This window comes from Musa acuminata, chromosome BXJ1-8, assembly GCF_036884655.1.
Source record: "Musa acuminata AAA Group cultivar baxijiao chromosome BXJ1-8, Cavendish_Baxijiao_AAA, whole genome shotgun sequence".
Classification (NCBI taxonomy): domain Eukaryota; kingdom Viridiplantae; phylum Streptophyta; class Magnoliopsida; order Zingiberales; family Musaceae; genus Musa; species Musa acuminata.
Genome location: NC_088334.1, coordinates 10,414,758 through 10,436,581, shown reverse-complemented (window position 1 = coordinate 10,436,581; position 21,824 = coordinate 10,414,758). Strand labels below are relative to the sequence as shown.

Genomic DNA, 21,824 nt, shown 5'->3' with positions numbered 1-21,824 from the left:
AATTTTTTCACATGATTAGAATAATTATTTTAAAATTTTTTAAAGTAAAAACATTCTATGAAAAATTTTGAGAAGTATGAGCATTTTTCGAGAATTTATTATATATAAATATGTGTATTCTATTCAAATTCATTTCTGATCCAATTAAAAATCACTTAATTCGATATAAATAATTAGATAAATTATAATGAGTGGCAATATGGAAATTTCTTCTCAGGTTAAGGGAAGTTTCCCATTCTGCCCTCGTCGGAGGTGTCTCGGTCTCTGATTTGACGCCTCCGTCGCTCGGAGATGGGATTCGTGTCCTTCGCTGGGAGAGTCTTCTTCGCCTCCGTCTTCCTCCTCGCGGCCTACCAGGAGTAATGCCGCTCTTCCCTCCTCTCTTCGCTCCGTTTTTCTTCTGGACTCTCACCTCTTCTCCTCAGCCTTTAGATCTGTTGTTTTCGTCACTGGAGCTCGTCTCAATCGTGCAATTCCTTGCCTTTCGGCTCCAAACTTGGGGGTTCTGTTTTGATCTGTGGACTAGGGTTTAAGATCTCTTGCTTGTCGAAGGTTGGATGCCCTGAAATTGACGCGGACCGGTGCTGAAGGGCGGTTTCCATGTTTTTGTTGCCTTCTTGACTGCTGGATTGCCAGAGACAATTTCATTTTATGCTAAACTTGTGTTGATCTATTGGTTTTTCCAATAATGATGTGTTTAGTGGTATTCTTTGATTAAAGCGAAGTTAGATCTTGAATTTTCTGCTCATGTGAATGATCATTTGGTATTCTAAACTGCCTTTATCTGTTAACGTTATCGATGGCGAAATAGGAACGGAACAGCTGAATAGAACTTTTTGGGATGAACTTTGATGATCATAGTCGTTAGGAAATGTGCTGGGAAACTATCATTACCTTCAGTTCTGGCAGTTACGGCAGAAAAAGAGCGAATTAATTCGATTGATACTTTAGTAGTATTACCTATCAGCTAAACATGGAATTAGATCCTCGACTTTTCCCTGCGCTATTGACATCTTCTGTTGAAGGGTTGAAGCTCATTTAGTCATAATCTGCTAAAAGCTTCATTAATGCTTATGGTCAAGACTTGGTCAATTTTTAGGAGTTGGATTGGATGCGTGATATTTGTAGCATTGGTATCTAAGTCCCATCACTTCCTTATGTGTATGAAACAGCTTTGCTTATGTCCATGTGAATATTCTACAGCCAAAGCGGTCGTCATTGGAAGAAAGCTAAATTACAAATTCCCTCCCCATTTGATGGTTATGAATGAGTCATAGGAAATATAACTTTATTTGTTTGGAAATTTGCCCTCGATATTGTCCCGTAGAACAAAGGATTATTTGGTGTGACCCAGAATCTCTATGGTGCAGCTAGTATGCACTGAGTTAATAGGACTATGATATTGAAACAGAAAGTAGATATACGCTGAGCACCGTGGGATGCCCTCTGACTCATGGTAATAGGTTCACTTGACATTTTGTTTTCTGATGCTCTCTGCCGGTCAGTGGTTGACATGCTTTGGTCTGTTATTTGAGTGTTGACAATGTCTTTTACTGTTTCAGTTGTGCAAAAATTGGTTCATGGTATATTGCAAAATCATTTTTTCTAAATTGGCAAAACAAATCTTTTGAAGAGTCTCTTTTTGTATTATGGATTAACCACTGGTTAAACCATAAATGTGTAACTTTGAATTCCATCGTGGGTATGGCTTGATTAGTCTGATGGGTAGAGTTTCTGGTGGAGCATTTTCTTTAGTCAACTCTAATGCTACATTGATGTGGTTGGAGTCAATAGTTATGCGTTCACTTTCATAGATCACTATCATACACACAAAGACAATGACTATATTGATTAAATTATGCAGGCATTATAGTTGTCATTTGAAAGAAAATTAACTTTAACCTAAAAGATTGATATGTCGAGAATATAGTAGCTTTTCAATTACAATGATGAAAATATAATAAACCACCGAAAGCCTATGCACCTGATGGAAAATGGTTGGTTTGATAATCATACGGTAAAGATTTGGCTATGTCTGACATATTATAGTAGAGAGCTAATCTCAGTGTAATTTATATTTATTTATGCATATCATTTCTTGAGAAAATATTAAAAATGGCTGAAATATTTTTTTCCTTTTCATTATATATATATATATATATATATATCCCAAATTGGACAGTGTTTGTAGTGTGCCTTTGACTTAGAATTAGGGATAGCATCTTCCATTGTATTTGACTTGTTGTACTGAGTTAAGCTTCTTGGCTTTCTTGATTGCTATATTTTCTAGAGGTAAATATGATGAGTTTCCATCATTTTGTGTGTTTTTAGCTCCTGTAATATATTAAGTTTGCAAGTAAATTACTGGACTAAGCATTGGTTTCTGCATACATCTCATGAAGTTTGCAACCAGACAAACATCAGTAGTCATTACTAAATTAAAATTTTAAACCTGCCTCTTTTTTCTGTTGAGATATTTGTTTTCGTGTGATGCTTATAATAAAGACTTCAAAAGTTTTAGGGAATAGTTTTCACTCTCATGTTTAAAACTTGTGTCAATTAATTTAAATTCTTTTAGCTGATATATTTGGTTTTGTCAGGTTTAGTGAATTTGGAGTTGATGGTGGACCAGCAGCAAAGTCTCTCTGGCCAAAGTACAACCTATTCATGAAACATGTCTCTTCACATCTTGGCATTGTGGTGCCACATGTTGAAGTAGGAACCCACTCTTCCCCCTACGTCCTTTTGTTTCCCTCTTCTATATTAGTTAATTTTCTTCATCACTTTACAGATGAAACATGTTATTGCAAGCACCATATTTCTGAAAGGTTTTGGTGGCCTCTTGTTCATCTTCAGCAGCTCTTTTGGAGCATATCTACTGGTACATAATACATATGTATATAAATAATTTATCAATCCTTAATGTCTTCTTGAGCATGTATATAGGAGTACAAGACTTGTTCGAAATTGCTAACAAATTTGTGATCATAAAAAGTCAACAGGCCTAATATTGGTATCTGGATCCTTTTAGTTAAAATTTTGAATATAGGAAGGTTGTCAGCTCTCTGGAGTAACTCCTTGGTATGCTCCAGCTATGGCATCTACCAGATGTTAATATATAATTAAGGAGTCCAGCTCTTGCATAATATAATTGGAATAGTAAAGTACATCTAATTTGTAATGAAGAGTCATGCTTGTGCAGCTTCTGTACCTAGCTTTCATCACACCAGTTGTGTACGACTTCTCCAATTATGATATAGAGAAGCTAGAATTTGTGCAGCTTTTCAGCAAATTCACTCAGGTTCACTCCTTTTATCACGTGTTCTGGCTATGTCAGTCCAATATTCTGGAAAAAAATCTGTTGAACCAGACAAAAATTAACCGTTCTTGTAACAGAATCTGGCACTTTTTGGCGCACTACTCTTCTTTATCGGCCTGAAGAATTCAATCCCAAGATGGCAGCCTAAAAAGGTTCCCAAGTCAAAAAACAAATTAAACTGAGATGCTTGGTAGTGCATACTGTGCAAGTTGGTGAATCAGGTAATGTTAACGATTCACACTCAAGGATTCTGCAGCATGTTCACCATTCATTGTCAAGAAGCAGATTTTTTGAGGAAGCATACAACCCTCACGAGATGTGAATTGCGGATTAGGATTGTGTTTCTAGTGTATCACTTTTGTCATTTTTCTTGGTTTAGAAGTCTGGACTGGAGTTGTCTGCTAGTTGATATTTACAAATTCATACATTTATGTACTTTTCGTGTCACTTAGCTGGCTGGATGTTTTGCAAATTTGAATCGTTGTTATGCAGCAAGCATTGGCTGGCGGGTTATCTCAACAGCTTGTATGTCTTGGCCTTGGTAAAAAAATGTCCATGGATGTCCATAAATAGCTAATCTGTTATTTCAACTTTCAGGTGCGAATTTTATGCTCTTCTAATATGAGAAAGAAATTTATAAACCTCACCTTCCTGTAACATTTTATCATGATTCTAACTGTGTACCCACATTCAGCTGGATGATGTATGTAATCTCATGCACAGAATGCAAATGCATTTGGTTTGAGTGCAGTTTCAATGCGCGATTGGGTTACTAAAGTTAAGATATTCTATGTGATGATTTTTCCTTAATCAGTAAATTTCTTATCCATACTGTTTGAATTTCTGATATGTTTTTTAGCATAATTTGGTTACTAAAGTTGTCCGACTGGATTTTTCTGATATGTTTTTCAGCATAATTTGGTTACTAAAGTTGTCCGACTGGATTATTCCACGATGGCTGGCCGACTTAGCTTGAACTCGGAAAGAAAGTGATGGTAATTTGGTTTTAAGGTAGATGGTGGTTGATTTGTTGGGCTAGTAAGCAATTAGTTTAGAGTGATTTATCCTGATTATTGTAGCTCTGAGCTAAACGCAGCTGTTTTTGATGTTCTTTTCTTCCTTAATCAATTTCTCTCTTCTTTTTGTGGTTGCAATGTTGTTTCGTTGCGCGCGTGTGTGTGTGTTTGGGTCTGCAATCTACAGTATTATTACCTGTGGAACATGTTTTGTAAACCTTTTCCAATTTCCATGCACGATTTCTTGCTCTCTCTACCTTCTTCAAATTCTCTCTTCGTTCTTGTTTTGTCAACGAAAGGTAATTCCTCTCATCTACTTCCAATCCCCACTCATGAGAGCTCCTGAATGTTCAACTCTTCCTCGATCCAAGTCAATGTTCAACTCTTCCTGAGCACAGAAAGCCTCCACCTTCCCTGACAGTTGTTGACAGCACCATGACCATCACAGGATCACACTGTGGGCTCCCTAAACCCGTCATCTTAACAATGACGGGGTCCCAGACCTGGAAAATCTGCCTCCACATCAAACGACATCACTCTCATCCAATTCAAGCTTAAGCCTGCAATGCATTAAACGTATAAATCACACTAGAAAACAGCATAGTTTGTTTGATTTCGATCAATGGCATAAAGAAACCTACAATGTGGCTCGAAAGCGAAGGCGATACGGTCGTGTCCCGCCACCGTCAGGCAGCTCCTCTCGTGTGCGCTTCTTTGTCTCCCTGGTTTGGCTGGTGACGTTAAAGGGGAAGAGGACAAACGAAAACAACTGTTAACAATATTAACTGCTGCATCCAAGGGCTAAGCCTCCATACCCTGCTATTTTAAGTCCAATCACACGTGTGTTGGACCCACATGCAACGCCGTGTCGGCTTGACCGGTCATGGTTCGATCCAGCCACAGCTGCTGCTAAGTTTGACCAGCTACTAAATTTTAGGCAGCCATTAATCCTCAAGATAAGGTTTCTTCGTAGGTGTGTCTCCCATTCGAATTATTGTGTGTGGGAGAGTTAAGCCTATCATATGTTGTAAGTGTTTCACTTGAGAGAAACAAGAACATGAAAACAAGGAAGTCCAAGTTAGCCGGTGGCTGTGTAGATCATCATCTACACACCACAGTCACCGACGCTCTCCAGCTCTTAGTCAAGCCACGCAGGTCTTTTGCCATCTAGATTTGCACAGCTAGCATACAGCTCTCTCGTGGAATCATGTAAGCACCAAATCATCAGATTCAGACGTTCATTCCTTGCACTTGTCAGTTTGAGCTTTGATCATCACGTGAAAGAAATATTGACAAAGTGGTTTCTTCTTCTTGACTTGAAACTGTATCATCATCTTGCAGGAACAAAAATTAAGGTAAAAATTAGGTTAAGATAAGATGATCTACACAGAATACTTTAACCCCAACCCAAATGCACAAAGTTCAAGCTGCCACTGTTTTGGTAATGCCTGATGCGTTGAGTAGGAGCATCAATACAATGTTCTTCATGTCCTAATGACCAGGATAACACAAATAGAAGGCTACATCATAGATGGGCGGCATGCTTAGGTCCACACGAAACTAGTTTTCATGCCTTTGTGTGATTTCGTCAAAGTCCAGTTCTTTCACGCCTTCTCAGAGGAAACAGCTGTGGCTTTGTCATAGTATACGACCTGTAAATATCACTTCACAGTAACACTTATGTATGTATCTCGTAAGCTTCATAATAAGTTTCTGAACTTTTGTGAGAAGTTTATTTTATGCTTCGTTCTGAACATACATACATCATTTTCCTTGTCTGCAAGCGTTGGCAAAGTATTTTTCTTCATGTCTATCAAGTAGATCTTTTTGGACATCCCCATATTTCTAAGTGCCAAACTACTGGCATAAAGAAGAAGAAGAAGAAGAAGAAGAAAAACCATTGGTTGTAATTAATATATTACGATCATGTGTTGATATCTGATTTTGCCTATTCACCAACCATAGACCAGTCATGTTCCCTTGGCCTTTTGCTACACCCAATGATGGAGAAAATAACCAAGTCTTATGTGCATTGATATATACATATCAAATCTAATACATGTGCAGGTGCATCAACTTTCCATATGTTAATATGATAAGCGTCCCTAATAGAAGTAATTAAGAACACCGATAAGTTTAGGCCTCGGGATGCAGATAGTCTATGATGCCTTTTAGCGGCACGCTAAAGAGACCGGAAGTGATCTCAGCAATCAAACAATCTATCTTCCTCCTCCTCATTGCTTGCTTTACCTTTGGAAGCTGCACCGCTTTCGCATCTCCGGTTTAACGTTTGTCTCTTCTTGGCCTTGCTTGACCCAATTCTCTCCTCTCATGTTGATCAACAATGACTTGGGAATCCATCAGCTTCGTGTTAGCGTTAGCCGGTGGGTCCTTTGGGATTTCTTGAATGGAATGTGAAATGTGTATATAGAACATGCACGACGCAGATTAAAGTAATGAGAGGTTGTCGGTCATCGGCAAGACAAGGACGCATTAAGTATCGAGGAAATGCTATCGACCCACGTCGGAACCCGGCGTTTATAAGCGACCCAGGTGGTGCGTCTCGAATAGCTCACCGGTGAACTGCACCACGTAACGTTTCCGAGGGTGGAAGATGGCAGGACTTGGCTCTCCCTGCGGAGCTTGCAAGTTCTTGAGGAGGAAGTGCGTCAACGGCTGCGTCTTCGCACCGTATTTCCACCACCAGCACGGCGCAGCCCACTTCGCGGCCATCCACAAAGTCTTCGGTGCCAGCAACGTCGCCAAGCTGCTCATGCACCTGCCCATGGCGGATCGCCCAGAGGCCGCCGTCACCATATCCTACGAAGCACAAGCGAGACTCCAAAACCCTATCTACGGCTGCGTCGCCCATATCTTCGCCCTCCAGCAGCAAGTGAGCAACCTCGTTCGTGTGTCACTTCATCCTCGGTGACATTAATGCTTGATCTGCCTTGCTCTGTAGGTGGTGAATCTGCAAGCACAAGTAGCCTCGCTCGAGGCACAAGCCGCGCGAAGACGTGGGAACGGCATTCCCGCCGGTTCCATCGGTCAACTAGAAGACATGCTCTGCAACACAGGGCCACCCCATCGACAAGATCTGCAGGGCTTCATTGATCAGGCTGGGGATAGGAAGACGCCACCTCAGTTTGCTTCGACTCTCTCGATGGATGTGAATTGCTACCCCAACTCTGTTTGGTCCTTGGAGGAGAGCACGCCTCCGACCAACTTCGACATGGCCGATGAGGATTTCTCCTTCGAGGCTTTCTCTCTGACGTCCTGTTTTGACATGGAGGGCGAGTTTTGGAGGTCAGCATGCCATGGCAATGGAGACCTGCAACCAGCAGCCTCTGCTGGTGCTGGGCGTTCATGGGGTCGTGGGATTCATTGACGTCTCCGTTCCATTCTTTACTGTCGATGCCATCGTTCTTTACTGCCGATGCTCGATATGCATGAGATTTGATTCCAATACAATTATATACACTTAATTAGCAACAAGGTACCCAATTGTTCTTAATAGGAGAATCTAAGGATAGATTCAGGGCTTCTTTCTCGTACCTGTCTGTAGAACAGTGATTAATATGGAATCTTGTTCTTTGTGAGATTAGGATGATCAGGTGGAGTGCTACCTCTGCAGTTGGATGATATATGTGAAACACTGAATGCTCAGTGTTATGCTTAAACGCCTTTGAAATGAGCTGAACTCGAGTTCTATTTGGGGCAGCAAATCTACTGTAGCAGCACAAAAACAAAAACCTTCAGATAGTTGAACTTGAGAATTTGCAGACACTTAATGGACAAAAATAACATGGATTATCTATCCAGAACTATAATCTGATTTTTGCAACACCAATTTGACAATATTAAGCTCATATAATAGTGTATCCTTTTGAGTCCATAGCAGCAGTTGATATCCTTCAAACTCACCACCTGTGGTGAAACACCAAAGAAAGTGGGGAATGCTCGGATCCTACTCTTGTGTCAGAGCCCCCTTCTCATCATTCCCCTCCTTCCATCTCAAAACCATCTCCTAAGTCCACTCTTCACCTGACTCTCTAAATCCACCACCGCCTTGCAGCACACATGATCAGAACACTATTCCGGCAAATCTACCAAATTCCGGCCCATGCCAGTCCTCGAGTCCATCCCAATCACTTGTTACTTCAAGAAAACAAATCATCCTCTGTAGCAGAGATCCTAAGCCCACACACCGAAGACTGACACTGGGCTGGACCATGTCGTGCGCCTATAAACTGAGGCCTACTTCTCCTGTTCTTGATAGAATCAACGGAGGACCAACTCTAGCGAGTCTTAATTGTTACCGTAGTGTAGCTGTCAAGTGATTCATATGATATCAGATTGAACCGAGAATGGATTGTTGATGTCGTAACACGAAGTTTAGCAGCACAGCAAAAGCAGAAGAGACTGAAATGCCGACATCAACTGACGCTTTCATCCCACCTTTTGACTTCCAATAGCTTTAAAAGTTAAAAACACACCAAATCCCACTAACAGAACCGACGAGAAGTACACCACTTCGGCTCGATTACGGCAACTACAGAAACACCACCCACCCATCTCTGTAACTTTAGAGAAGAGGAAGAAGGAAGGGAACATGGTGACAACGAGAGACATGCAAAAGGCTGGAAGAACACAAAAGGGTGAGGCCCCAGTCTGATGATGTTCTCCACTGGGGGAAAACTCCAAAGAGAAAGGAGCTTAATTATGAGATGGTATGAAAGCCAACCTGTACCATTATAAACCTTTTGACGTGATCTATTCATGCTTGGCTCTACTTATATTTGTGGGGTTCGGTCAGCGTTGGGGACCAATATCGTATGTGATGCTTCATTCCCATCATCACCATCAGAAGAAAAGGTTATGGATCACATACATCGTTTTGGACTAGAGAAGGCCAAGTAGATACTCACAGAGGAGACGTCATTCCATGCGTATAACCTGAGTGAACTACATCTAATGCACTGTGCTATAGATTTTGCTTACATCTTGATGAGGAGATCTAACACTATACAATTACTAAAACATTATGTGAGGTCCGGACTTACAAGGCTTACGATATGATACCAATTAGAGAATTGATTCATTGGTGACTCAGCCGCTGCCCGAGTCTGATGAGGCCAAAACATGAGCACCTTCGAGAGAGCACGTCAACCCTTGCAAGTTCTCGGGGTGATTCAGCGGCTTGCCCGGCACAAGTCCAAAGAAAAACTGACGCTACCTGCGACCTGACCCGACTACGGGGCCCACGTCTTGCACCAATCAACTGAGGAGTACGCGATCGGGTGCAGCGTCGATGACTGAAGGTACATTATAATTTTCCACCTGACAGGTCGACTTCTTGCGATGCGGTCCGATAAATGAAATGGCACCATAAACTGCCGTCGCTGCTCTCTTCCTTCCTCCTCGTTTAAACGCTCTCCCCGTCCTTCCCTCATTTAATTACTGCCCTTTCTCTCTCTGAAAGGAGGAAGAAGAAGTCCTTCCGAATGCTCTCTGCCAATTCGAACTCCGGAAAGCGACTCCTTTCCTCGTCTCGTCCGTTCTTCTGCCCCCACCCATCCCTTCTGCAGCCCTCGCTAGGTTCTGTTGAGTGCAGGTTTGAACTGTGTTCTCCGAGTGGCTGGCTGACTGAGATTAATGGAGTTCGGGTGGAAGCAGGAAAGATGAGATCTTTGGAATCGAGGAGGAGAATGGAAAGATTCCATTTGTTCCTGCTGAAATTGCATGCTGGCGAACTTCCTATCCGGTAAAGATCGGTGCTTTCTTTGTGTCCCGGTAGGTCTTGGATTCTTACTTGATTCTGACTACTGATTTCATTTCTTGTTTCTTTCTCCTTGCAGAAGCCTAGTTTGAATGCGATAGGAGGCGCAGAAAGAGCCAGGGACTTTGCTAGATCTGTCCACGGCTCGTCTGAAACCCTAGACATGGTGGCGGAGCCCTGGATTAACAAGATGCGGACTTCCGTCGCCGCCGCCAAGAGAAAGAAGAAGAATGACGGCTCAAATCCGTCGCCTTCCGCCGCCACCGTTGGGATACTCTCCTTCGAGGTCGCCAGCGCCATGTCGCGCGCTATCAGCCTATACCGCTCCCTTTCCGAATCTGAAATGGCCAAGTTCCGTTCCCAGACCCTCGCCTCCCACGGCGTCCGCCACCTCGTCTCCACCGACGAACCCTTGCTTCTGTCCCTCGCCCTCGCCGAGATGCTGGACGACCTCAACGGCGTTGCTGCCGTCGCCTCTCGCATGGGCCGCCGGTGCTCCCACCCGGCCCTCGTCGGCTTCGAGCACGTCTACTCCGACCTCCTTGCCGGCCGAATCGACCCTTCCCGACTCGGCTTCCTCTCCAAGGACATGGATGGCACTATCCGGAAGATGGAGCGCTTTGTCTCCGCCACCGCAGCGCTCTATGCCGAGTTGGAGGTCCTCACGGAGCTAGAGCATGCTGCCAAGAAGCTCCACCAAAACCCAGTCCACGATGAGAGCCGACGGGCCTTTGACCAGAAGATCGAGTGGCACCGCCAAGACATCAAGCACCTACGCGAATCTTCCCTTTGGAACCAGGTTTACGACAAGGTCGTCCTCCTCCTTGCCCGAGCTGTCTGCACCATTCATTCCCGGATATGCCTGGTGTTTGGGGAGACAATTAGCAGCTTGGATAGTCTAGTTGCTGATCAACGTTGTCAGCTTTCGGAGCAAATCATTAATTCAGTTCATCACCCAATTCATTCAGGGTCCCTAAGATCAGGTTCTATAGATGGCAAGTCCGATCAGATTCCTAAGGTAGCTTCTAATGCTTTTACTGATGTGAATTTCCGGAGGGCGGAGGGCCTCCGATTCCATTGTGGGGCAAGTCCCGGTAGGCTTTTCATGGAGTGCCTCAGCTTAGGCAGCTCTGCTTTATTAAAAGAGGGCAATGACAAATTCGAGAATGAGAGCCGCATCAGTCGTCCTGCATCTGGTCCTTTAGTTCCGTTTAGTGGTCAAGTAACACAGAACATGAGTGGCAAGAGATCAAAACTTGGACCAATTAGTAAGCTTACGATGCTCGCCTCACCCTCCACGGTGGGTGGTTCAGCTCTTGCATTGCATTATGCAAATATCATAATCATCATAGAGAAGTTGCTGAAGCATCCGCATCTGGTCGGGGAGGATGCAAGAGATGACCTATACCAGATGTTGCCCTCAAGCTTAAGGGCAGGTCTCAGAAAGAGTCTCAAGTCATATGTGAAGAATCTAGCTATTTATGATGCTCCACTTGCACATGATTGGAAGGAAGCGCTTGATAAGATTTTGAGCTGGCTTTCACCAATGGCTTATGAGATGATCCGTTGGCAGACCGAACGGAACTTCGAGCAACAGCAAATTATATCGAGGGCAAATCTTCTGCTGCTTCAAACTTTATATTTTGCTGACAGGGAGAAGACAGAGGTAGCTATTTGTGAGCTTCTGGTAGGGTTGAATTACATTTGCCGGTATGAACAGCAGCGAAATGCTTTGTTGGATTGTACTAGTAGTTTGGACTTTGATGATTGTATGGATTGGCATATGCAATACATATCTTAGCTTCGCTTGTAATTTATTCAAATTTAAATAAAGATTTGGTGTTCTTTTTTCCTATTTGTGCTTCCAGTAGATGAGGCAGAGTTGCTGATGTTCTATTGTCCAAGGTATAGATTCTTACTTCTAATGCACGTAGACCCTTCTGTTCGGCATTCGATGATACTTACCTGTCGAAGTTTCACACTTTTGATTCAATGTGATTCTTCATGCCTGCACACCGTATGCCCTTGCGTTCTGCATTGCATTTATTCTCTTCATTTGCTATATTTAAATTGATCGATACATCGCTTTGGGAAAGAATTTCTGGTAACTCAGAGAACTAAATTTTATAGTTTTGATGGAAAAACTCATGCTTGCGACCCACCCTATTTGACATTATTAAATTTCTCATTTCTAGGCATACCGACTCCTCAGCGAGTATCTTTCTTCTGACCCTACAGAAGGAGACCATCCGACATGCTATTATTCCATGCCAAGTGAGTTTTTATGCACACTCAACTCTCCCACATCTTTACATATCTTTCTCTATTATCTTCTTTGAGTACTCGAGTGAGTCTACAGTAAGTTTACATAGGCTTTCTGCTTTACAGCTTTATCATTTCTAGGATTCTTTAATCATTCGTCTTTATACAAATCACAAATTTGATAATTCGTTAGCTAGCACCTTTCATGGTTAATTATGATTCCAGATTGAGGTTTCCCTTCATAAGAATTCAATACATTAAATTGTTATTTCATGGTCAAGGTTTTTCTAAAGATTCTCATTGTTGTAGCAGGAGCTTTAGACTTGATTCCTTTGATCTCACTATATTATACACAAACTGAGATTTATTCTTACAAACTATGAACTAGGCAGTGGACGGGTTTCAAGTTACTCGATTATAGGCATCTTTCTTGCCTATATTAAAGGCATTTTATGTTTTTTTTTTTTCATTTTGGATTTTGCTCTTTGGAAAAATTATTGTTTCTTTAAAATTTTTGAAGGCACATTTTTTCCACATTGAGTATGATCTTACTGCTGCCAATAATATGTTACAAATGCAAAAAATCAGCATCAAGTTTCCGATATATCAAAGGTACTCTTCCCACATCTTGTTATTTTTGTGTTGATAGTTAGTGAGCTGACAGCTGAATAGGGAGCATCGAATAGATCAATTTTATGGTTCATTTTTTTATCTTTTCTATCCTATTTGCACGCATTGTATAAACCCTTTTCTTCATCTAACAAATTGATTCATGGACTTCTTATTTGTCTCGTTTACATTTTTTTTCCCCCTTGTATTATAGACCTGTGATCAACAAATATGCAGAACCTGTTTGTGGAAATATGACATGTTTTCTTCTATTTCTCCATAATATCTTGGCAAATGATCAAGCACCAAAACATCTGTTTGCTTCATGTGTCTATCACTTGACCTCTCTACTGGAGTTTGATTTCTGAAATCTGAACATCCAAGTTTCCATTCAAGAGCAGTCTTGGTATGTGTCCTGTTGAAGTTGTCAGAGAAGCAGCCCCATTAAATAGTTATCTGACAAGGTATGTTTGAGTAGTGCTAACATTAATGTATGCCCACATACAAATCCAGTATCTTGTGTTTATGTGTCAGGTGTTCATCTTGTAAGCAATGAGATTATGGGCTGGGCAAAGAAGGTGCAAGAAACAAGTTGAACTTTACTTGCTTGTAGGTTGGTTGGCAGAAGAACAAGGATTTGCCCACCACATTTAAAGCTACTCGCCATTAACGCGAGTCTTCTCCACTTGAAAACATTTCATGGAGCATTCATGGCTCTCCAGCCGACTCTCCCTCGATGTGGACCCTTGCAGCTGAAGCCTTCACAAGTGAAATTATTAAAAGCTGGATATAAGAGTGACAGGCGTCGGTGGGAAGGAGGGAGACGAGCATTCTCGTGTGATAGCTTTTGCTGTTGATTCAATGGTGCATTAAAGATCTCCCATCTCCTGGTGAAACCTGTTCGAGGAATCCCCCTCTCCCGGACCTTGATTTCTCCCGGCAATGCTTTTGATCTAATGGTGGGTCAATCTCCTGCGAAGAAGTAGCATTGCACAAATAATGAGGTTTCGTCCGGAGGGAGGATTCATGATGAGGCCAACTGTCGCTTTCCATGGCCATAGAGAGCAAGCTTCTCTCTGGCCACTGCTCTCTGCATGCCAAAAGCTTCCAGCGGAAACACGCGACATTGTCGAGCTATAATCAAGACATCAAGTTGATTACACCGAGTGGGCAAAAGCTTTCGGCCATCAAAGGTTGTGCTTTCGTAAGGCATCAGCCATTGTCTGTTTGTTGGGCATTGGGGCCTCTCTTTGCTGGGAGAAGCGTGCTCTGCTTTTGCAGCCAACTTTTGATTATGGCTCCGCTGTGCTCCAACTTTTTTCTTGCTCGTTTCATGAGCTCTCTCCATCTGGAAAAGAACAACATCAGTAGATAAAACAAAATCATAATCAATCATTCTGTTGAGTATCTACTGCAGGCTGCAGGGCCATTTCTGGTCACGACCAATGTGTTACTATGAATTGGTGTCTCTCATTTATGATGTTACTTTGAAGAATCCCATCTGCACACCTTAGCCTTTGTCGAGGTTGAATCATCAGCATCTCGCTAACCCTGTTCTTGCAAATTTACTACATGCGAGTTTTTATTTTAGTTTTTAATTTTATCATTTTGATGCTTCTTTTTTTCTCGAATACCTTAAATGTCTCTCCTTACTATCACCTCCTCTCGTAAGTAGCATATAATCGATCATTGCCTTCGTCCCATTGCACCATCACAGTTCCTTTGTCATCCTCATCTCTTGAAGCCTAGGTTATCCTTATCCCCATCTCATGAACCCTAAGTTTTCCTTATTCATATTTTCATTGTCACGAAGAAAGAAACCCCTGAAAATGAGTGGCTTAAGACGTTCCTCGGTACTGTTGACAGCCTTTATAGTGACACTATCATTTCACTAATCTTTGTCCAAGTCTACTTCGAAACGATGATACAAAAGTCTGTTGAGATCCTACGAATGTGAAGGAGGCAATGAGGTCGAAACAGAGGGGCGAAAGCAATAAGGCTTTACACGTAAGGTGAAGGCGACAAAATAAAATAGAGACAACGATAGACAATATTTGCCCAAAGGAGAAAATGACGACAACAAAAGGTATTTAGAATATTAGAGAAAAAATATATCAAATTAAAAATTATGAACACCTTTCGAGAAAAATCTTTAAAAAAGAAATTTTTTTCATAAAAATCACCCACAGGCGTGTGCTATATATATATATATATATATATATATATATATATATATATATATATATATATATATATATATATATATATATATATATATATATATATATATATATATAATAGCAAACTATCATCTTTGGAGGTTGCGTGTTTTTAAAACAAGAATAGATGAAATACAAATCCCAGATTTTGTAGTGCATTCACTAAAAATTTCAGAATTAAATGACAGCATCTTTATAGCGAGAATTCAACGATGGATATTTAGTGATAACCAAATCCTCCACACCTTCATCGAATCTGCTTTAACAGCAAATAAGCCCAGTAGATCACAACATAAACACATCAAGATGGCCATCGATGGGGGTGGGCAATACCTCTTGGGCAGTTTGATTGATCCAAGTAACCATAGCAAGCACCTGATAACTCTGAAGTGCTAAAATTGGGTTGAAGGGCAAAGCTTGTGTTCAATTCTAAGGCTAAATCAAAGCCATCATCTGAATCCTGTATACATGCTTGGAGTGTGCATACTTATATCCACGGTGTTACAAAACTCTGTGGAATACAAAAGGAAAAAAAAGAAAAGAAAAAGAAAAAAAGAAAAATCAGATTTGGACAGAAGGAGACCTCATGAGTGCCCCATGTTGCATTACAGCTGCTCTATGAGTTCTGAAGGACCCTATAAAGCTCATCTCCCATTGACTGTAATGTTACAGGTTTTCTAATTAAACCATTCATCCCGGACTGCAAGCACTTCTCCCATATATCGCCGTCAGCACTTGCTGTTAAACCTACAATCAAAGGCCAAGACCTGCTTCTAAACTTCCTAATCCTCGTCGCCACCTCAAACGCATCCGTTTGGGGCATGTGAAGGTCCAACATTATGAGTTGGAATGGTGTAACTGGGGCACCATATGAGTTCAGGCACTGAATTCCAGAGGCAACAGATGAGACATGGCAACCCAGTTTCTCGAGGAGCTTGCGAGTAACGGCCCTATTGATGCCATCACTCTCAGCTAGCAGAACTCTGAGGCCTTTGAAGTTGGGGGTGGCAGATGTAGAATGCAGCTCAAAAGATCCTCTGGCCTCAGGCATTGCCATCAACCGTTGTAATTGGAATTGAAGAGCAAGTGTTATACTTTCTGACTGGCCTTGCAGGGTTTTAGCTTCCCAGATATTTCCCTGCATCATCTGCACATACAAAGAAAGTGTTTCATGAGCCACTCTGAAATTAGCTGCCTATCTGATGTCCTTTTGTCAACCATCCTGTCAGGGTCGAAACAAATGCAACAAGCAATTACTTAGGGCATTGGGTTTAGGCTTGTAAGGTTTATCAAAGGTCAAAACATCAGAAACTTGGGAACTAATCATTGTCAAATATGACATGATAGATTAACATGCCAGGTCTTAGCATATATTAGTATGCCAGAATCCAATAGTTAAACAGTTGCTGAATGCATGGAATTGGTTGTAATTGTGGGTTAAAAACCACCATCCATACAGAAGAATAAGATGGCAGACTGAGTTTCGGACAAGGTTTTCCAATTTTGATGCGCTAGGTTATCAGTCATAAAGATCCCTGTATTCACTACTTTGTTCTGCAAAAATGATTTCATCCCAAGCATGCCATCAAGTGTATCCCCATCTATTTCTCTGTCAATAAAAATTTATGGCTTCATGCACTGCTAACTTCTGCATATTGCTATAACATGATTAATAACCAACCAGGATACATAGGTGGGTTATGGAGGTCGATGTCATGTAAGCAATATGATACGAGGAACGAGGCTAAGAGTTTGTGGCACTGTATTTTACATATTTCTTTTAGCAATTTCATATCTAAATGCTGCCACCTATCAAGGTAAAACATGATTCTTGCAGGTTATGAAAGATGCTACAGAATACGATGTTTTAAGACCCACGATCGGCATCTATAGAGCTTAAAAATATAGAGTTCCAATGCACCAAGAGATCCAATGCACTGAATCATTAGACATAAAGGAACTGAAAGATCCACTGCACTTTAGCAAGTTTAAGAACCTTTTAAAGAGTATTCAAAAGATTAAAGTGACCAAACTGCACATATAGTTCTTTCATGTGATCAATCTAGGAAGAGAAAGAAAACCCAGTAATTTTCCTAGTGAAAATTTCAACTTGCAATGTCTCACTGAAAAGAGGTTTCTACTGCCAATTTATTTTCTTTAAGGTACTTTCAACTTCCAAAATCTCATGAAGAAGAGCAGAAGCCAAAACAAGACAAAAATGGACAGATCAGAAAGGAATGCAGTAAGTTGTAAGTTGCCCATGAGTTAACAGTAACATCAACCGTGTAATATGCAAAATGCTTTTAAGGTCATTGAGTAGAATTTTAAGGGAAATGGGAGATGATAAATAGTACCTGCACAAGCCTCTTGAACATTCGAAAGGTAAGGCCCATCTCCAAACCTTGAGAATCTGGTACCCGAGAAGACTGAACTGTCGATGAACTCAATTTATCGGTTTCTGATCCTTTTAACCTGACCTCAAACTTCACACAAGCATACCCATCAGAAAAGTTTGATTTCCATGGGACCCATGCCTGATCTTCTTTGTCACTGACCCCTTGATAGCCCATAACCCGGAACATCAGAGAACCTTCATCACACCCATTTAAAACAGTACCAACCATATGCAGTATCACATGAAAAATTCGCTTCTCATCACCAACAACCTGATCAGGCACTTCATTTTCTACCTGGAAACTGAAACCAAATCGTCTAAAATCGCAAAGACATCTTGCAGCAGTAATGGCTTCCTTGATCATAGAATGCAAGTGAAAAGGTCTCATTACCAAGGACACTCGCTCACTGTTTACAGTAGAAATTTCCATCACATCATTGACCAATGTCGAAACCACACTGCTACTTTTTGTGATAGTATCTATGATGAGCCTTTGTTCGGGACTTAATTTGTCTTGTTGCATCATCGACAACAAACCCAAGATGGAATGAATGGGTCTTCTCATTCCCTGACTCATGGCAACTTGGAACTTGTTCCTTGCTTCACTTGCCCTCACAGTGTTCTGTCTCGCCTGAAGCAGATCTCGATTCTGTCGCACCAACTTCTCCCTCATCAATTGTGATTCCTCTAAAACTGCAGCATGGGAGAGGGCAACAGCGACCTGATCTGCAACAACCTCCACAATCTCTAGTTCCTGATGGCTCCAAACCCTTGAAGCATCCCTAGGGAGGACTAGAACCAGTACCGCATAGCTTGCTTGCACATCTTCTGGTGTTCCACCTTTGAAATTGGAAACCTTTAGCATCGGCATCCGTGTTGCGGCCACAGCTCCTGACTCAAGCATACCTCCGCTACTTGCAGACCCGAGCATGGAGCCAGTACCAAGTATCTTCACACCCTTGGTTTCTTTGATTTCTAATATATCAGGGTCATCAATAGAAATAGAACAGCTGTACAAATCCGAGGAGCTCCTCTGCCTTAGCTGATGAGTTAGTTGCATCTCCTTCTTATTCTCATCAGGCATCCACACTACACAGTTTTGCAGGCCCAATGTTTTTGACAGTTCGACCATAGTGGTGTATAAGATAGTATGCCTGTCAAGTGACTTGCGGATTTCTTGAGTCAGCATTCTTACATGCCAACTGGCCTCTTCCTGCATCTTCATCATGCCGACCTCCCTGTTCAGTTCCCGAGCTTTTAGTCTCAAGAAATTCTCCCTCACCTTCACTCGCAAGAGCTGAGGGATCAACGTCAAGAGGGTTATTGCTGTGGCAAAAGACACGAGGGCAGTGAAGAATTTGGAAACGGTCAAGCTCAGCATCAGGAGAAACGAATGTTGCTCGTAAGTGAACACATTTAGCAAGTGTGTCAGTCCACACAGGACTATAAAGGCGCCGAACTGGAAGACGATCCATTTGAAGGGGAAGAGGTCGGAGCATGTGGCAAAGTACAAGAGCTCGAGGGGGATGGAGAAGTAGGCAGCAGCAATCAAGAAATCGCTCGCCTTCTGGCACCGGAAAATGTTCTCAACATTCCAAAAGCTGTCCCCATCGCAGTTGCATCGTGAGTAACCGATCCCAGTTGCAGATGCAGACAATAGAATGGAAGAGATTAGAAGCCCATGGACCAATGCTCTTAACATTTGAGCTAGGACACCAGGTTCATTTCATTTGACTAGAAACCCCAAGCTTGTAGTTTGCTCATAAGATCACACTGCTAAGTCCCTAAAAGCTAAAGCTTCCAGCAGTTGATCCGGATGCCTAGAATCAAATGAAAACAAATTTGTTATGAACTGAAAAGTAATCGGGAAAGAGAAAACTAGCATCAAAGCATACTTCATTCAAGAAATTACTAGGACCCTTCGAACTCCCAAAAGTATGTTGATTTAGTATCCGTGACCCAATTCAGAAGGCAACAATAAGATCCCACGATAAATTTATGATCCAAATGGAAACTTTACGTCATTAATCTTATCCTAATACGAACAAAAAAAAGAGAAAAAAAAGAAAGACCGAATCTTGAATCTCAGAACCGAGCATCAAGAAGCTCCTCCCGATAACATGCGCTATTCAGAAAGATGAAAATTTTAACGAAGAGAAAACCTACAAAATCATTTCCCAATCTTTTCACACGAATCTAAAAAAAAATCCATTAAAGTAACCAAAACAATCCCAAAAAACTCGAGATAAGATTTCGAAACGCAACCCTAACCGATAAAATTACACCAAAACAAAAGAAAATGAAATCAATGGATCCTAAAGTTGCAGAAAACAAAACCAAAAGGACCTTTTTATTATGGATCCACCACCGAAAGAAATAAATCTCACCTCTCGCACATCTATTTTCCCAAATTCCCTGCGTGCCAGAAAAAAAATCCACAAGAACCATCAATTCCAAGCCAAAAGGAAAGGCGACGCCCCACCCGAACGCAGCCAGCAGCAAGCGAGAGCGAGGACCATCACCCACGAGACCACCATCTCCAATCCGTCGCCCCGTGCAAGGAGGACTGCAACGACCGATTCAGACCATCGTCACGACCGGGAGCCGCAGCCCCCTCCAAGGAGGAAAAATCGTCAGCCAGTCCTCCGATCCTCCTCCATGGCTTCTCCGCTTTTTTCCGCCCGCATTCCGATGGCTCGAGGCGCTGGAAACGGAGCAGCAGCGCAAGGAGAGGAAGGAAGGAAGAAGGAAGAGAAACAGGGGGAAGGAGCAAACAGGAAGGGGGAAGAACGAGGTCCAAGTAAGCGAGAAGCGTCCTTTTTCTATTATCACCCACTCTTTTATCTTTACCACCCCTCACACTCGGGTCTCCTCGAGAGTTGCATCATTCATCAAGACACAACTCCACCGTTCATTTTGATCATGTGCAAATTTTCGAAGCGTATTCTATTGGGTGGGTTTCCCAGGAAGCCCTTCGTATGGGGAAGGGGAGGGGTGAGGATAACAGTACGATGGGGATGGAGATAAGCGAACGGGTTGCTCAAAACCAAGGCGGAAGGGGGAGGGGAACCAGGCAGGGATGCCGCCGTGGGGCCCGCGGATGGACGTGGGTGTCCGGCCGCCTGGGGTGTTGGTTAAATCCCAAACCTCGACTACCCACGCGAATCGTGGTTGTTTTATATCGACGTGAGGCGAACCTGGACGCCCCACCCCTTCCCCCCCGGGCCCACCCGTCCCCATCACCCGGATATTTGTCCACGGAGGCCGCCCTCATTTAATTCTTTTCTCCTTTTTCTTTTTATTGTTTCTATTTTTCGGAAAATGAAGCCTCTTCGTCCTCGGCCTCGTCCTCGTCCTCCTCGTCCTCCTCGTCATCGTAATCATCACCAGGATGAAGCCAAACACAAAGGATGACGAAGGATTTGTCTCTGCGCTGCCACAGGATTTCGTATGCGCCCCATCCCCACCAACTGTCGTGCATCGTCGTAGCATTTCTATAAGACTGTCTTAAGAGTGAAATAATATCTTCTTTCCCCTGCTAAGGAGATTTATGATCGTATGATATTGCCCATATTTTCATAGGTTATTCACATTGAAAATTCCTCCTTCCTCTCCCTGACTGGTACAGTCCCAAGCCATGTCGCCATTAATCCAGTTCCTTCAGCGGTGGTGCATTCCCCCTGCTCAGATGGAGTAGGTGCTGCGGTTGAGCTGCGAGTGGTCCTCGTGGTGTACGGTCAGAGTGCTTCGGGGTGGGGTACCGAGGGACCTTTTTGAAAGCGAGGACACAAGTCCAACCTATCTGAACCTTTGAGCGAAGGTATATATATATATGTATAGGAATTTAAAGGGAGTCTGTGTGCAAGTGCAAGTAGCTCCATGTGGCTTCTACATGTAGGTTAAGGACACAATATCCATTAGCTGCAAGCTGATGAAAGTGGATGCATGGCTGCAGCAAAAGTTGCTACTCTTAACATAGGGTGAAGCCAAGTTGCTTCTAACCCACTCCTTTTCCAAAGCCGATGCAGTCCCCTTGGTCATGTTGATACAGTCCTGAGGTGTTATAGGTCCGAGAACGGCATCGAGGATTTAATAATTCCTCTTGTTGACGGAATCACAACCCTAACCCTAGACCAAGCGAGACTTGTAGATTGTATGATCATATTTTATTAGATAAAATATACTATAATTTTAATTAAATTTTGATTAAAGTCATCAATCAATA

At 42.3% G+C, this 21,824-nt stretch overlaps 4 protein-coding genes across 6 annotated transcripts; 3 read left to right on the top strand and 1 right to left on the bottom strand.

Annotated features, from left to right (window-relative positions):
- Nucleotides 1-223: 223 nt before the first annotated feature.
- Nucleotides 224-3,838, top strand: LOC135587483 (uncharacterized). 2 transcript variants are annotated; one of them, XM_065078966.1, is made up of 5 exons: nucleotides 224-359; nucleotides 2,601-2,715; nucleotides 2,792-2,881; nucleotides 3,203-3,301; nucleotides 3,397-3,838. In XM_065078966.1, the coding sequence occupies exons 1-5, from the start codon at nucleotides 292-294 to the stop codon at nucleotides 3,499-3,501; spliced, it is 477 nt and encodes a 158-aa protein (XP_064935038.1). In that variant the 5' UTR covers nucleotides 224-291; the 3' UTR covers nucleotides 3,502-3,838. The 2 variants fall into 2 exon arrangements, with proteins under 2 accessions (XP_064935038.1, XP_064935037.1); XM_065078965.1 differs by having other exon boundaries at nucleotides 3,203-3,838.
- A 3,061-nt stretch (nucleotides 3,839-6,899) lies between these two features.
- Nucleotides 6,900-7,979, top strand: LOC103994519 (LOB domain-containing protein 14-like). The gene is made up of 2 exons (XM_009414881.3): nucleotides 6,900-7,228; nucleotides 7,298-7,979. Exons 1-2 carry the CDS (start codon nucleotides 6,950-6,952, stop codon nucleotides 7,721-7,723), a joined length of 705 nt encoding a protein of 234 aa, XP_009413156.2. The 5' UTR covers nucleotides 6,900-6,949; the 3' UTR covers nucleotides 7,724-7,979.
- A 1,760-nt stretch (nucleotides 7,980-9,739) lies between these two features.
- On the top strand, nucleotides 9,740-11,967 carry LOC135587482 (uncharacterized). The gene is made up of 2 exons (XM_065078964.1): nucleotides 9,740-10,099; nucleotides 10,194-11,967. Exon 2 carries the CDS (start codon nucleotides 10,278-10,280, stop codon nucleotides 11,913-11,915), a length of 1,638 nt encoding a protein of 545 aa, XP_064935036.1. The 5' UTR covers nucleotides 9,740-10,099; nucleotides 10,194-10,277; the 3' UTR covers nucleotides 11,916-11,967.
- A 3,635-nt stretch (nucleotides 11,968-15,602) lies between these two features.
- On the bottom strand, nucleotides 15,603-20,706 carry LOC135587481 (ethylene receptor 2-like). Of its 2 annotated transcripts, none has more exons than XM_065078963.1 (3): nucleotides 20,082-20,706; nucleotides 17,559-19,419; nucleotides 15,603-16,351 (listed from the first exon to the last, which is right to left on the bottom strand). In XM_065078963.1, exons 2-3 carry the CDS (start codon nucleotides 19,299-19,301, stop codon nucleotides 15,821-15,823), a joined length of 2,274 nt encoding a protein of 757 aa, XP_064935035.1. In that variant the 5' UTR covers nucleotides 19,302-19,419; nucleotides 20,082-20,706; the 3' UTR covers nucleotides 15,603-15,820. The 2 variants fall into 2 exon arrangements, with proteins under 2 accessions (XP_064935035.1, XP_064935033.1); XM_065078961.1 differs by having other exon boundaries at nucleotides 19,987-20,705.
- Nucleotides 20,707-21,824: the final 1,118 nt, after the last annotated feature.

What these genes read in the sequence shown, in the direction of transcription:
- LOC135587481 (XM_065078963.1), bottom strand. Translation starts at nt 19,301, where the DNA reads ATGTTAAGAGCATTGGTCCATGGGCTTCTAATCTCTTCCATTCTATTG. An exon ending in TGTTCAAGAGGCTTGTGCAG is followed by an intron (nt 16,352 to 17,558) that starts GTACTATTTATC and finishes TTGTATGTGCAG; the next exon opens with ATGATGCAGGGAAATATCTG.
- LOC103994519 (XM_009414881.3), top strand. Translation starts at nt 6,950, where the DNA reads ATGGCAGGACTTGGCTCTCCCTGCGGAGCTTGCAAGTTCTTGAGGAGG. An exon ending in TCTTCGCCCTCCAGCAGCAA is followed by an intron (nt 7,229 to 7,297) that starts GTGAGCAACCTC and finishes CTTGCTCTGTAG; the next exon opens with GTGGTGAATCTGCAAGCACA.
- LOC135587483 (XM_065078965.1), top strand. Translation starts at nt 292, where the DNA reads ATGGGATTCGTGTCCTTCGCTGGGAGAGTCTTCTTCGCCTCCGTCTTC. An exon ending in CTCCTCGCGGCCTACCAGGA is followed by an intron (nt 360 to 2,600) that starts GTAATGCCGCTC and finishes TGGTTTTGTCAG; the next exon opens with GTTTAGTGAATTTGGAGTTG. An exon ending in CTTTTGGAGCATATCTACTG is followed by an intron (nt 2,882 to 3,202) that starts GTACATAATACA and finishes ATGCTTGTGCAG; the next exon opens with CTTCTGTACCTAGCTTTCAT.
- LOC135587482 (XM_065078964.1), top strand. Translation starts at nt 10,278, where the DNA reads ATGGTGGCGGAGCCCTGGATTAACAAGATGCGGACTTCCGTCGCCGCC.